The sequence below is a fragment of the Sinohyriopsis cumingii genome, chromosome 4 (assembly GCF_028554795.1).
Source record: "Sinohyriopsis cumingii isolate HCF-2022 chromosome 4, ASM2855479v2, whole genome shotgun sequence".
NCBI classification, from domain to species: Eukaryota; Metazoa; Mollusca; class Bivalvia; order Unionida; family Unionidae; genus Sinohyriopsis; species Sinohyriopsis cumingii.
The window spans coordinates 102,658,793-102,674,107 of NC_142964.1; the positions used below are offsets into that span (position 1 = coordinate 102,658,793).

The following is a 15,315-nucleotide window of genomic DNA, read 5'->3' on the forward strand; positions in this document are numbered from 1 at the left end:
TTATGGGTTAATAAGAAGAATGAGTAGAGTACCTCCCACGATGTTTAATTCTGGTGAAAAACGAGTGATAAACAGGATTGTGCGGCTGTTAAATTCATAAAACTGGGTACAAAATAATTATTGTAAATAATTAATATCTTAGTTTATGCACTTTCTCACATATGATTGCAAGGCATAAATGATCGTTACTCCGGCAGTAAATTTAGAAATAATATGGAAATTGAACCTAAATTTTAGTTCCAACACATGTCTTCATTTTATTATCTTCCTGCAAAGCATATTATGTCACATGCATTATATTGATATCATATGCTATGTTAAATCAGGTACGTTAAATTTTACAAGAGAACGTCATCGGTGATGCTATTAATGTGGATACAGTATACCTACTCGTAATGTGATGACAAGATAATTACTATAAACGGGTGCCTATATTGTTTGGATTGCCTGTGTGTGTGTGTGTGTGTCTATTGACAGCTTTGGGTAATTTTTTTAGTACTTCTAGCCCTTTGACCCGTTCCGATTCACTTCATATTTGGAATAAACATCACATACTCCCCTTCTCTCAGGAGATATTTCCCCTGTGTGGGGCCAGGGGTCAAGAATTATATGTGGACACTTTTTGTACAAAAAAATCCATTATCATTCCATCAATTTTTTCATGAATTTTCTTCCTGTTTTGAATTATGCATGGCCATATGTACTATTTTGTCAGTACCATTCCTGTCCTCAGTGGGGTGATGGGATTACGAATTATATTGGGAACAGCCATTTTGGTATTTTTTAAAACAAGTTTCTTCCAGCACATGTGGTTAGGAACTTGGTTCACTTCACATTTGGTATATAACATGGCATGGCCATACACTCCCCTTCTCTTACTACTGCTTCTGGGTTCTATCCTAGGGTATGGCCATTGGGTCAAACATTATTCTGGGTTTTATACGGGGGGTACAGCCATGGGGTCAAATATTGTATTGGTTACAAGCTATGATAAAAACAAAATTCTATCACTTGTATTTCTAAACCCCTCACCTGAATTATTTTATATATGGAATTATAAGACCATTATATAATCCTGATCAGTTAGTACTACTTTTACCCATGGGTCATAATGTAGGGTAACCTATGGTTACAGTTTGTTTCCATTACAACATTTAATCGACTTTTTCTTCACTTCACTATAGTCAGTGTTTCTATGTTGTGCTTCAGAGATCCCAAATGTTTTTCATTGGGACCCCCCCCCCAGTTTTGATACAATTTTTTGTTGTTGCAGAGTCTGACTCCCTGTTCTGTCACCAAGGGAATTCTTTTACTCAGTCTTGCACCCTTTGGGGGGGGGGCCGAGTGGCCGAGTGGTCTAAAGCGCTGTCCGTCACGGATCACTGCCATCTCACCTCTGTCTGCGTGGGTTCGAGTCTCGGGCTCGACCAATGTGGATATGTGAGAAAGCTTGCCAGTAGCTTCTCGAGGGTCGGTGGTTCTTTCCGGGGTTTTCCAGGGTTCTTCCTCCACCATTAATACTGGCCGCCATGTATAGCCTATCTTATGCTGAAAAATGGCGTTAAACCCTATAACAACAACAACAACAACTGCACCCCTAGGGAATACACAGATAATTATAAATTTGTAAATTCACCATTTTCCCTTTTACTGCAGCTGTGCCCTATGTTATTTCCCTTGATAGGGCTATAACAGCACTCCATAAAATTGGAAGTAGGTAAGGATTTTAAAGCAACATGGGATTGAGGGTGCTCCCCAAGAAAGGCACAGGAGGCAGCAAAAAAGTAACAGTAGCTCAGGCAGATTTAGATGAGTAAATTACCTGCCTACACGTGCTTTTGGAATGCCCTGGGCCATGGAGTCAAAAAGTAGAACACATTATTATTATTATTATTATTATTATTATTATTATTTCAATAGATCTTTGTACCACTGGTTTAATCCTGTGCATAATATATACGAGGATGAAGCTGCATGTAATGAGAGTGATTATAGTACAGTGAGTTGCAGGCAAACCATTTTTATTCCCATAGAACCATTCTCTTAAGAATTGCATTTCATTTTTACTTGGGGTTATGTTATGTTGGCAGGCAGCTGCAACTGCATGTGGGCTCAATACTTTTCTTTGCTTGTAGGATTTAAATCCCTCCATACCTATGGCACATTGTCCATCCTATTTTACCAAATATAGTTTTTATTACTAATAATAGAAACAAACTTGATGGTCTTACACAATACCTTTCAAGTTAGTTGTATTTGTCAAGGGAGGTTATGCAAATTTATATAAATGATTGGATTTGATATTTATCTCCCTTTGATATCATTCCACTGATGGTAGGTGGTAACTACAAAAAAGTAGAAAATACTTTTAAAATAAATCTCCACAAGAAATCATAAATTCATCAAATAATGTTTCAAATGTTACTAATAGTTCTCTTGTGACATATAAAGAAAAGAAACGTTAAGAAATATTGTCCAGATTATTTACAGCAGTATGTTTGCAATAGTAACAAGGACCGTGAATAGAAGTATGTCTGGAGTTATGCTCTTCCATATGATTTTATACAGATTGGTATCGCCTGAAGCCCCCAAGACATCGATATTCTCAATGCTTTCATTATCAAATGCTGAGCAGTAATATTACTGATCTCGATTTTTAACCAGTTTTTCTATCAAGATTTAGTTGATTGATTGGTTATGGTTCATTCATTTGCTTGGGCCAAACGTGTGTGCATGCATATATATATATATATATATATATATATATATATATATATATATATATATATATATATATATATATATATATATATATATATATATATATATATATGGACTTGATATTTATCTCCCTTTAATATCATTCCACTGATGGTAGGTGGTAACTACAAAAAGTAGAAAATACTTTTAAAATAAATAAATTTGTCTTGACTAAGCTGAAGAAGTATGGAATATATATATATATATATATATATATATATATATATATATATATATATATATATATATATATATATATATATATTCCATACTTCTTCAGCTTAGTCAAGACAAATTTACCTATATATATATATATATATATATATATATATATATATATATATATATATATATATATTCCATACTTCTTCAGCTTAGTCAAGACAAATTTACCTCTGTGGTTGGTTGTAGGTTGTAATATAAGTCTTTCATAATTCACAAATTTGGCAACACATACAGAGGCAAAATCAACAGACAGAATGCTGATATCAACGGTAGCAGACAGTTTTTCCTTTCATTTTGCTGTCAATTATGTATTATAATATCTTCTTGGAGTTCAGAGAATTTATTTGAATCAGTAAAATGTGTCGGTGATTAGGACAAATGTTATGGAAAGGATATATTGAACAGTCAGCATGGATTGATCTGTTTAATTTAAAGATGTAAAAGAACAGGATTTTATGTGTAAGAGTCCCTGGGTGCACTGAAAATAAAGTGAGCAGAGCTTAATTACCAGTTGAATAATTACTGTAATCCTGATTTATAACTTTCTTGCGTTATAGGTATTATGAATTGTAAAGGAAATAGAAAGCTATTTTCTTGCAGTATTATACAAATTTAAGTGCAAGAGCTCACCGGTATTGTAAAATACATTTCCAGCTGGCATATCATTTGGAAATAACATTGCAAGTTTATCGGAACAAATATGCTTCAAAATGTTATTTCCACTCTACTGCCTAAGCTCCTTGTTTTCCCTCTGCTGCCTGACCTATTCCTTTATTTTATCTTGTGCTGTAATTTCCTGTCTACTGCCTAAGATGTTTCCCTATTTTATCTTGTGCTGTAATTTCCTATCTACGAGCTGAGCTATTCCTTTATTTTATCAAGCGCTGTAATTTCCTCTCTACTGCCTAAGCTCTTGACTTATTTTATCTAGTGCTGTAATTTCCCCTGTACTGCCTAAGATGTTTCCTTATTTTATTTTGTGCTGTAATTTCCTGTCTGCTGCCTAAGCTGTTTCCTTATTGTATCCAGTGCTGTAATTTCACCTCTACTGCCTAAGCTCTTTCCTTATTGTATCTAGTGATGTAATTTCCCTTCTATTGCCTAAGCTCTTTCTTTACCCTATCAAGTACTGTAAAAAAAAAAATTTTTTTTCATTGGCTGCCACCTTTCATGGATTTCATTGCTGATATAAAAAGTTATTCTGAAGTTCCAAAGAACATTGATTCCTTTGATGATGAAAAGGTTCATTTGCCCGTTTGAAATATGCAAGCCTTGATCAAAATACAACTTCTTTCTTTGAAGGAAAAAAAAACAACCATGAAAATGAAAATATATGCATGAAGATAATTTATGTTTTTTTTTTGTGTGCCTCTTTTCAGTGTATTTCATTAAGTTTATTGATTTGTCTAGGAAGATGTTATACCAATAAAACCATGAATTTTTCAAGAAGAACATGCTGAAATTGATTTTAGGGGAAAGAAAACACCATACTGAATGCCAGTAGTCCCTTTTAATACCATATATTCCTGTTTATAATGCACAACAAATTAGAAAATGTACTGACCCAGATCTTTTTTTAATGTGGCAAGAGATATAGGTCGACATTGTTTGATTAAAAACGGCCATCTTTGTCGGCACATTATGCTGATGGATTCGGGTCTTCTACAATGCTGCGTTGACAACATGGGGGTATTTTATTGTGACAGATTGGGGTCTACAAATTTTTTAATTGAAAACAGTGACATCTGTGGACACATATTGATAGATCATGATCTACAGTATTTGATTATAACCAGTTAAATACCATATATGTTCGCCTATAAGATGAGCCCAACTGCAAACTTCAAAGACCCATATCTGCCGTCGCATAATGCGCAGGCAGATACTGGTCTGTGCAGTTTGCTAGGAGTTATTACGCTGGCAGATATTAGACTGTGTAGTTTGTTAGGAGTTATTAGTAGAACAAACAAGATAGACCATGATCTGCAGGCACATTATGCTACAGCATATCAGGATCTTTGTTGTTTGCAGTTTGACTCGGCTTATAAATGAGTACATACGGTATGTGGACACATTAACAGATCATGGACTATAGTAATTGAAAGGTCATATCTGCAGACACATTATATACTGACAGATTTGGGTCAGCAATGTTTCGTTGAAAACAATCACATCTCCAGACGCACACCGACAGATCATTGTCAGCAATGTTTAATTGAAAATAGATGCATCTGTGGACACATTATTTACTGATAAATCTACATATATATTGTTTAAGTTGCAGCACCTTGTTGCTTTGTTAGTTATGGCGAACGCAGAATGGCATCAATCGAAAATAAAATTAATTACCAAAAATAAAATTAATTACCAAAAATAATGTGGCTTCCACATTGACAGTAAATGAGAATAAAGAAAAATTGTCAGGTTTGGCATTGAACTTGGACTAAAACTGCTGTATCGTCGACAATGCGTCGGGGGATAGAACACAATACAAGATTGTGACTCAAGGACTATTTTTTTTTACATTGATTTTGGTATCACATGATCTCATTATTTTCTAGATTTACCATAGATAATGTGAAAATAATTATAGTTGCAAGAGATAGCATCAGTTGAAAGATTTTAAATTAAATGTATACATATACTGACAGGAAAGAAATAGAAAGAAAATCTTCAGCGGGATGGGCTAGAAAGCGCAGCTTTTTGTGAATTCTCTTGAATAATTAAGTATTTGGCGCCAGTGCATCTAACTAAATTAATATTTTTCTTTTTTCTTTTCTTTTCTGTCGATTAGATTTCAGACCTTTTAGTAAATAAATGTTGGACAGTTTTAATACTGCAACAGCATGAAAGACTGAACAGTGTCACAATGTGAGGTAACCATACAATTTATTGAAGTCTGATATTAGACCAATGCAAGCAGGCCTGTTTTAAAAAGGCATCTCATAGAAAGACCACCTGGCATAAGAGACCACAAAAGGATTTTTTTATCCGGTACTGTAAAACCTGCCTTAGAGACCACTGCTATGAGAGACCACCTGTCTTGAGAGACCAGGTTCTCCATGTACAGATTTATTGAAATATATAGTGTTATGAGAGACGATTTTGTTTTGGCAGAAGTGGTGGTCTTCTTTCAAGACAGGTTCCATCGTACTTTTAAAATGCCACAAAAGGATGTATCAAAGAACCGCATAGCTCAGAAAGACAGGTTTCCTGTGGTTTCTGTTGATGGATTCCATTGTATGGTGTACTTTGGTTTAAATTAGGACTGATTCCACATGTTTCCATTCCGCAGACAATATTTTTAACTTTACACATTCTCAAAAATAAAAGTACAGTTATGTGGATTTGAAGGCAGTATACACAAGATATTATTCGTATCGCCTATCAGAAGTATTCAAAATTTTGGGAGCAGTCAGAAAGAATTACTTCTTAGCTATCCTCTTTTTGCATGTCTGTAATGAAGAATGGGGGTGATTCTTTCCACATCAACGAACTCACAACAGCTGAGTGTAAACATACTTTTTCCATCCCGAAAAATTATAGGATACCGGCATGAAAAAAGACTTGTTTTATTCGTGGAGAGCACTGATGAAATCCCATGAATATCAATGCAGAAAAGATGGAGAATGACAATTTGCAAATGGCTTAAGACGAATGCCCTACTTGAATCAAGCTGTTGGTTTACAGACTATATAAAACAGTTGTACATAAATCTAAGTTTATTTCTCTTGTATAAAACATAGCAAATTGATTAAATACTCAACTCAAAATTTTGCAACAAGTTTAATTTGCATATTGTATATTAGTTTTACGAGGTGATAAAAAAAGGTTTCACTTTTCACTTTATGTTATTCTTTGGAAATAATAACGTTCAGACATTTTACACGAATTCACTACACTGTTCAAGTTGAGATGTTTCATCGAAGTATGGATTGGTGTTCTTAGAATTATACAGAAAAGTCCGCAAAGTAACCATATATACTCATAAATGGACTCCAGCTGCAAACTTCCCAGACCCAGATCTGTTATTGCATAATATGCCAGCAGATTTGGGTCTACGTAGCAGCCGTGTTATCATGTAGCCTTCCTCTTAAGTAGTCATCCTACATAGAGGGACACAGTTTTATAACATAATGAATGGCCCAGTTTGAGAAGGATAACTATACATGAAATAGTCATCCCACTTAAAGGATCGCCTTTTTTATCCCAGAAGGGATAGCACCGTAAAAGGGAATAACTGTACTTGAAATGGTCACTCCTCTTGCATGGATAGTGTCACCTTTTTATGCCTGAAAGAATGGCCGAATAAGAGGGGAATGACTTTACTAGAATGGTCACTGCACTTATAGGGTCACCATTTTATCACCGAAAGAATGTTCTCATACGAGGGGCATCTGTACCGAAATATATATTAGGACTCTGTAATAGCATCCAGTTACTTTTTTATTGTTGTTGCTGTTTGTTTTGGGTTTAATGCCATTTTTCAGCACATGATAGGCTATACACGACAGCCAGTATATTTCATGGAGGAATAACCTGGGAGAACCCCAGGAAGAATCATTGACACACAGGAAGCTACAGGCAAGCTTTCTCACTTACACATGTTGGCTGAGTCTGAGACTTGAACCCACGTGGATAAAGGTGAGATGTCAGTGATCTGTAAAGGTGAGCGTCTTGGACAACTCGGCCATTATGGGTCCCATTTACTTTTTGTGAAAAGGATTTATTCCGAAAATGAAAAAACAATCATTCTACAATTTTCATTACCATTCTTGTCAAATTTTTGTTTCTTAGAATGATGTCATTCATATTGTGTTTGGAATTTGCCCAAGCTAAAGTAACAGAGTTCAGTAGTCTGGCATTAGAATAGACGGTTTGTCCTAACTCAGTAGGGGTTTCTTATTTTGCATCTGCATTCCACATTTCTTTTTCTTCTAAAATAGACAGACATGGAAAATATTGTTTTTAGGACTACATGTATTGTGAAATTATGAAAAGTACAATTTACGTCCTTCATCATTATCATCTAAAAGTTGACCAATTTAATGCAGTTGTCGCTAAAGGCAAGTTAGTACTGTTTGTACTCGCTTAAAAGTCGAGTTAATCTGCAATCAGCAAAGACCGTTATTTGTCATAACAGAATGCACCTGCAGATTATAGTCTCGATTGTATGATCTACTGATTACTCCTAACAAACTGCATATATCCACGTTTGTTGACACTTTATGCAACAGGAGATCTGGGTCTATGCAATTTAAAATTGGATTCGTCTTATAAACGAGTTTATACGTTAACTTTACCGAAAAAAATGCTAATGAGGGAACTAGATGTTTTTCTTTGATACAGATGTCTTTTCACCTGCCAATCATATAATGTAAATTACAAGCCCTTGAATATCTGGGATTTACAAGTTACATGGGTTTGTGGCTGTAAAAGGGTCCAATTGCGTGGTTAAGCAGTCAGAATTAATTCAGCGTCCCATATCAGAACCATAATTACCTGGCCTGTTTACATTAATTATTTCCTTAGACCCTTACTTGGCCCCATAATTACAGTCTTTTCATGCAGTGCATTCTAAGTTTAACCAATCTTTTCTCAGCTGGGACTGCACATTATCATTTTTGTTGTCCTCACCTTTTCATTTGCAGCTAAATTAAAAGATCTTCTCCCACTATTTTTTTTTGGGGATATGGAAAGTGGGCAGAATTGGTTTAGATAATTGTAACTCAGTTTATTGTGAAATTAGATCAACATTCCGTCTGCCCATTTAAAAAAAAAACATGTAATGTTTTCATTAGGCTGTCTGGTTTACTTTCTGTATGTTGGTCTCTTTATTTGGAATCCTACATTTTCCCAGAAGGGCTCAAGTTGCATAATAACCTGAAGGCAATTACATTTCATCCAATCAAAGCGTAAGTTACAGAATGATCTGATTTACATTTCATCCAATCAAAACTTAAGTTACAACAGTAGCACCTTCGTTTTTTTTAATCAGTTTTTGTTGTCGATCAATACATAACAGCCTTCTTGTAGACCTTACTTTGATTTTTCATGGATATAACTTTTTTGTGGTTTGACAAAATATGACACGGTAAAGGATACTTCATTTTGTGGATAGTGCAAGGTGTCCTGCACATTTTCTTATATGGTTCATTGTTGAAAATTGGTAAACCCCTCCCCCACCAAAAAAGATACAAATTCATTGACTATTTGTATCAAAGAATGAACTTTAAATCAACCAATTGTGGTTAACCAATCAAATCACAACTTTCAAATGTCTGAAAGTGCCGTTCATAATATATTGATCTGACAGAACAGACTTGATTTGCTTGGTGTTCTGTGTTTTACAGCACAATAACACAAGTATGTTATTTAGTGCTAAGGCAGTTTGAGTAAAGTGCCTTGCCCAAGAATACATCTCATTAGCCAAGAAAACCCGATCCAGTGGTAGGATTCGAACCTGCACCCGTTCGGTTGCAAGTCTGGCACACGAAGAAAAAAGGCACCACCACAGCTCCTGATTCAAGTAGCTGCCTTTTACAACATGCAGGAGAGCGCATCTGGCATATTCTGCATCTCCAACCCTGCATTTGGTTGCAACAGACATAAAGTATTTTACTCATTGTATTCACTTGTAAGTTGAGTTAAACTGCAAACAACAAAGATCCTGATCTGCATAGCATAATGTGCCTGCAGATCAGGGTCTTTGTTGTTTGTTCTACTGATTACTTCTGAGAAACTGCACGGAACCAGATCTGCTGGTGCATTATGCAATGGCAGATCTGGGTTTGGGCAGTTTCCAGTTGAAATCGACTTGTAAGCCAGTCTATACGATATACAAAAATGCACGGTTAAATTTTGTATTGATAATTAGTCTTATCTACTGACTGAAGATGTTAGAAAATGGTTTGCTGTATTACAAACTCCAACCATTTCATTTTATTAAGAGAAAAGTTTGAGCAGGATTGCTTCATTTTGAGCATCATTTTAAAGGATGCAGGGGATGGCAAATTATTTTCAAACAGCATTCATTTTAGTGTCAGAAGTCAATATTGAAGTGCTTCAGGCATCCGTGGCAGTTATAATACTGATACGTTGCGTTATTGGCACTTCTAACTCATTAACCCCTGGAGATTTTTGTCATTTTCGCCGTAAATGCGAGTAGGAAACTTGTTTTGGGGGCTACTTTTGAATACATCCAAACAAATCACCATCCAAGAGATTTTATTTTAGCCTGAGGCCTAGTTGTGTTAGAAACGTCGTTTTTCATTGACCATTTCGCTCGCGTTTGAACAGATGGGTAAAAGTTGGAGTTCTGTTTTGTTAAACCTGAATTATGTTCTTTTTATCATGTAGTCAAATTTAATATCATTTTATCATTGATCGTAAAGGTCATTCTCAGCTTCAAATTAAATACATGTACATAGATCATCCATTCAGTTAAGACCAGGTTTGGTTTGGGGTGGGTGGGTGCTTTATAGCACACCAACACAAGTAGGTTATTTAGTGCCAAGGAAATTTGAGTAAAGTGATAATAGGTTTGTACAAGCTCACTGAATTATGAAATTGTCAGCCTAGTTACGTTATATCTAGGTCATTTTATATTCAGGGCAATTATTTTCAGTGATTGCTAAACAGTATAACCACAAATATATTGAAGATATATGTTGCATTTTCAGTAATCATGGGGGTATTAAACACAGTTTGTAACATTATCTGCTTAATTACATCATGCCAAGGAAATGCAGGCTCGATGTCTTTCCCAAAGGCACGATTAGGCATCCTACCTGGGCTGGCGTGGGTAGGTATCAAACCTGCAACCCTTGGACCATGAGTCTGATGCTCTACCTACTTAGTTACCTAGACTCCCCTATTGAATAATAATGCAGATGTAGACCTCCAATTATGCCACCATGCAATTCTTGCCATAGATGGGGACATTTATTCTTCTTTATTTTAAATAGATTTTGGAAGTAGAATTGATAATATATGAGACAGAAATTCTCGTTCCTTAGATTGTAATGAGTTAGCATTAAAAATGGACTGCCTTGATAGAGAATTCCAAATCAATTAGAAGTAAATGGACAATACTGCAACATGGCTCCATGGTCATGTGATTGAACGTTTTTCACTATCTGATGTCTGGATACTTGGAAATTGTTTTACATTTAATAGTTTTTATTATTGTACCTCCTCATTTACATTTACTACTTTTTTGCAAATTTTTGATGAAGCTCAAGTCAAATGCTTTTTTAAAAATAAATTTGCTGCGTCCTGCTTTACATGTATGTAAAATTCTGTCACCAGCATTCTTTATACAGATTTCTGTGGTTATTCTTACACAGTTGGGATTATAAGGTTAAAACTGGAATAATGTTATGCAATACACTGATTAAACACTATTTTTAAACCATTCTTGCTCACGGTCCTCTGGCTATATACAGTGAAACTTGTCTTGCAAGACAACTGCTATGAAAGACCAACTTTTCATGTAAGACCAGATTTTTCGCAGCACACAGATTTATTGATTATACGGTGGTTGACTGGCTTTTAGGCAGAAGGGGTGGTCTTAAGATCGGTTCTACTGTGTCCTGATTAAAATTAGACCTCAACAGTTCAAAGTGGAGATCTGGTGGAGACCAATAAGTGGCCATGTTCTGCTGACCTTGTGGTTAACCAATCAAATCACAACTTTCAAATGTCTGAAAGTGACGTGTCATTGATAACATGTCATTTTTAGCCATTGATAACATGTCATCATTAGCGATAACTCTCTCACTTTATCTGATAGGATACTAAAAATAGGTTGAATGGAAGTTCCAGAGGTCACCAAAACATGAACTTTTATTGGTGTCCGTCAGATTTCCTCATAGGAATATGGAGATCTGGTTTTAATCTGACCCTGACATGGATTTGTTCATATACATAGGTACATTATAATACTCTAGTATCATGAACATTGTCCTACACTATTGGAAATAATGTAAAATGTGTGTGCGCGCGCGCGCGTGTGTGTGAGAGAGAGAGAGAGAGAGAGAGAGAGAGAGAGAGGGCATATCAGCAAAATGGTGGCTAGATAGTGCCAAGCAAGTTTATGCATTCGTAAAAATCGATACAAAATTAAAGGTACAAAATCGGTGAAATCCTTGACATACAGAGTCAAATTGTCTTTATATGAACTTTTTCAATATAAAGGCCTTGTCAGTGTGAACATTATCACAGGATGCTTCCAAGATTAAAAATGTTGCGTCAGATAATCACATTTTGCGCTATGCAGGTGAGGTACATTGGGCCATTTTTACATCCCTTACACCGTAAAGGAGGGGAATTCAAACCTTGTAATATAATTGTGGTTTTTAGAAAGTGTACATAGTGCTTTTTGTTAATTGTGCTCTTGAAAAGAGCCGAGGAATGGAAAAAGTAATAATAAGATGGTAAGAAAAAGGGACAGGGGTGGAATGGATGACGTGGAGCATTGTACCCACAGTACTTGCTGAATGCAGATTGTTTTATATTTTCCTTGGATTTTTTTCGTAAAAATCAAACTTGATTTATTGAACTTCGATCTGTTTTCTGGTGCACAGACTTGATAAATACATCTCAGGTCAGAAGGCAACATGCATATGAATATGCAAGGATTAACTGTGATGAAACTACATACAGTTTTTTTAAAATAAGGATAGGCTACAATTAACAGTAGTTTCTTTACATCTGAAAGTCTATTCTTGGAATGATGATGTAGGGAAAAAAGCCAGAGTTATCTTCATTTTGAATGACCCAAGACGTTTACAAATTGAGATATGAACATCTTAGGTTATATTTATTTGTGCCTGTTGTTTTAAAATATAATTTCAGGTTATATTTTTTATTGCTTTTTTTATATATAATTTCAGATGCAGCACCTGTTTTTTCAGAACTTTAAAGACTATCGAGGTTCATTTGAGACAGCACTGAAAGATAAAGAAGTCCTGAAGGCAATAACATTGCACCCTGTCAAAACTCCAACCCATCAATATCGTGTGTATAATTATATAAAATCTACACACATAATGGAACTACGGCAGAAAATTATTTATCTGCAGCGGGAGATAGATGACATGAACCAGGTTCTCAATGAACGGAGTCCTTCCACAAAGAAGAATTATTACAGTGTTCATCCATCATTGTTAAACTACGTTCCCGTGTTCGATGAAGATTTACCAGTATGGGATTATTTCTTTCGGTCAATCTCATCACATGCAAAGGTAAATCCACGTAAAAGTATTGATTCATCTTTGAAAATAGCTCTTGATGAGACTATTGAACAAACAATTTCTTCATTTAACAAAAATGCTCGTCAGAAAGGTAGGACTATCGACTTTAAAGAGATCTTGTATGGATATACAAGAACAACTTCTCCTTATGGAGCGGACTATGTCCTGGATGTTTTATTAACATACAGAAAACACAAAGGTAAAAGAATGACTGTACCAGTTAGGAGACATTCTTATCTTCGGCAACCTTTCACTGAAATTGAAGCCATAGAAAGTCCTTTTACCTCGGTGACAAATTCCAGTGAAATGCATCATTCCCCAAATATATTTCGGCATTTTATAGGTAATCACAATATCTTAGATAAAAAACTGACAGAAATCGTTCATTTCATTCTGCCTTTATCAGGGAAAAAAACTGAGTTCAAACGATTCATGAAAAATTTTGAGGATGTCTGTCTCAGTCCCCATAACCCTTCAGTTCTTCATTTAGTTCTTTTCACTGAAAATTGTCCCAAAGAAGACGTGGATGAGATTATCAAAGTAGTTGGACAATATCAAAAAAAATATGGTGGCAGATCTATTGAAGTCATTGAAGCAAAAGGACCTTTTGCCAGAGCTGGCGCTCTTGATCTCGGCGCAAAGCAATGTTCACCCAGCGATCTTCTCTTTTTTGTAGATGTAGACATCTTGTTTAACATGGATTCCTTGTCTCGCATTCGTTTGAACACCATTCGAGGTGCACAAATATATTTTCCTGTAGTGTTCAGTCAGTACGACCCCAGTATTATATGCTCTGATAAACCAATGAACGAATGCGACATTGACATTAACGACAGATCAGCCAGGATGGGTTATTGGCGACAATTTGGATACGGTATCGCAGCCATGTATCAGAGTGACCTGGATGCTGTTGGAGGATTCGATATCAGTATCCAGGGCTGGGGGAAAGAAGACGTGGATCTATTTAGCAAAATAGTTGCCAGTAACTTGACAATTTTCCGTTCAGTAGATCTGGGAATGGTCCATGCATTCCACCACATAAACTGTGATGTAAAACTTGATCCAGCACAGTTTCAGATGTGTGTGGGCAGCAAGGCATCCTCACTGGGGTCACAGTTACAGCTGGCAGAATTAGTACAGAAAAAGAGTCTTTCTTAACATGCGCCGTCAACTAGTATTTAAGTTTATTGTAAGTGACAGTAAATGTACCCATTGAAAAGGTTCTGCTTATACACAGCCAACTGGCATATGTTTAATGTAGTAGAATATTTAGTGAAAGGACCATTGTCTAAAGCTATTTCAAATGTTTGCTTAGCTTTCTTATGCTGTTGTGCATCGCTCAGGGATTACTTCACAGTTGATGGTGGCAGTGGTCTCGGTTTTTGTCAAGCCTTCCTTGGTGGATGCTTTCCGTTAGTAGTCTCTTTTGCATTTGTGTGCTTATCTTTCATACGTCCATGATCACATCTTAAATTAACTCTGCATACTATTTTTTGATTAAACTCATTTTTTAAGTTAACTTACTTTAATGTATGTCTTGTCTTTCTAAACAAAATGTGGCTTCAGCAAAGAGAAATCTCTTGCTCCATATAATTGTGTTACACTTTATGCAATAAGTACCATTTATGCTCACTTTTAAGTCAGTTGCAACTGCACACTGCATATATCTATCTCGTAATGTGCCAGCAGTTTTTTTTTGAGTAATTAGTAGAACAAGCATCTAAGACCCTGATCTCATGGCACATTATGCGACGGCAGATCAGGGTCTGTGTTGTTGTTGCAGCTGACATATTGGTGAGTATATATGTTAGGATAATGTTGCATTGATGTCACAGTTAATTGATTTTGGATTACTTGTCACATTCGTGTAATGCGACAGTACTGGTGGGTGGTCTCTGTAACATTTTTTTCAACAGAAGCACATTTGTAACCTCAGGTCATTCTGCAAAAATAAATAAAGCAGACAACAATGTACTTTTTATTAGGATGAGTTTACTTTACCAACTTAGAAAATAAGAATTTTCAGCCTGTTTAAATCAAGTCAAATTTTTTTTTTAACCTCAGGGGTTTCATT

At 35.6% G+C, this 15,315-nt stretch overlaps 1 protein-coding gene across 1 annotated transcript in view; it reads left to right on the plus strand.

Moving 5' to 3' along the window:
• Positions 1 to 14,760, plus strand: part of LOC149801800 (chondroitin sulfate synthase 1-like) — a 90,583-nt gene extending 75,823 nt beyond the window's left edge. The window contains exon 2 of the mRNA XM_089956146.1: positions 12,882 to 14,760. Within this exon, the coding sequence (XP_089812272.1) occupies positions 12,882 to 14,399 (1,518 nt within the window). The 3' untranslated portion in view covers positions 14,400 to 14,760. The remainder of the gene's footprint in view (positions 1 to 12,881) is intronic.
• The last annotated feature ends 555 nt before the right edge of the window (positions 14,761 to 15,315 follow it).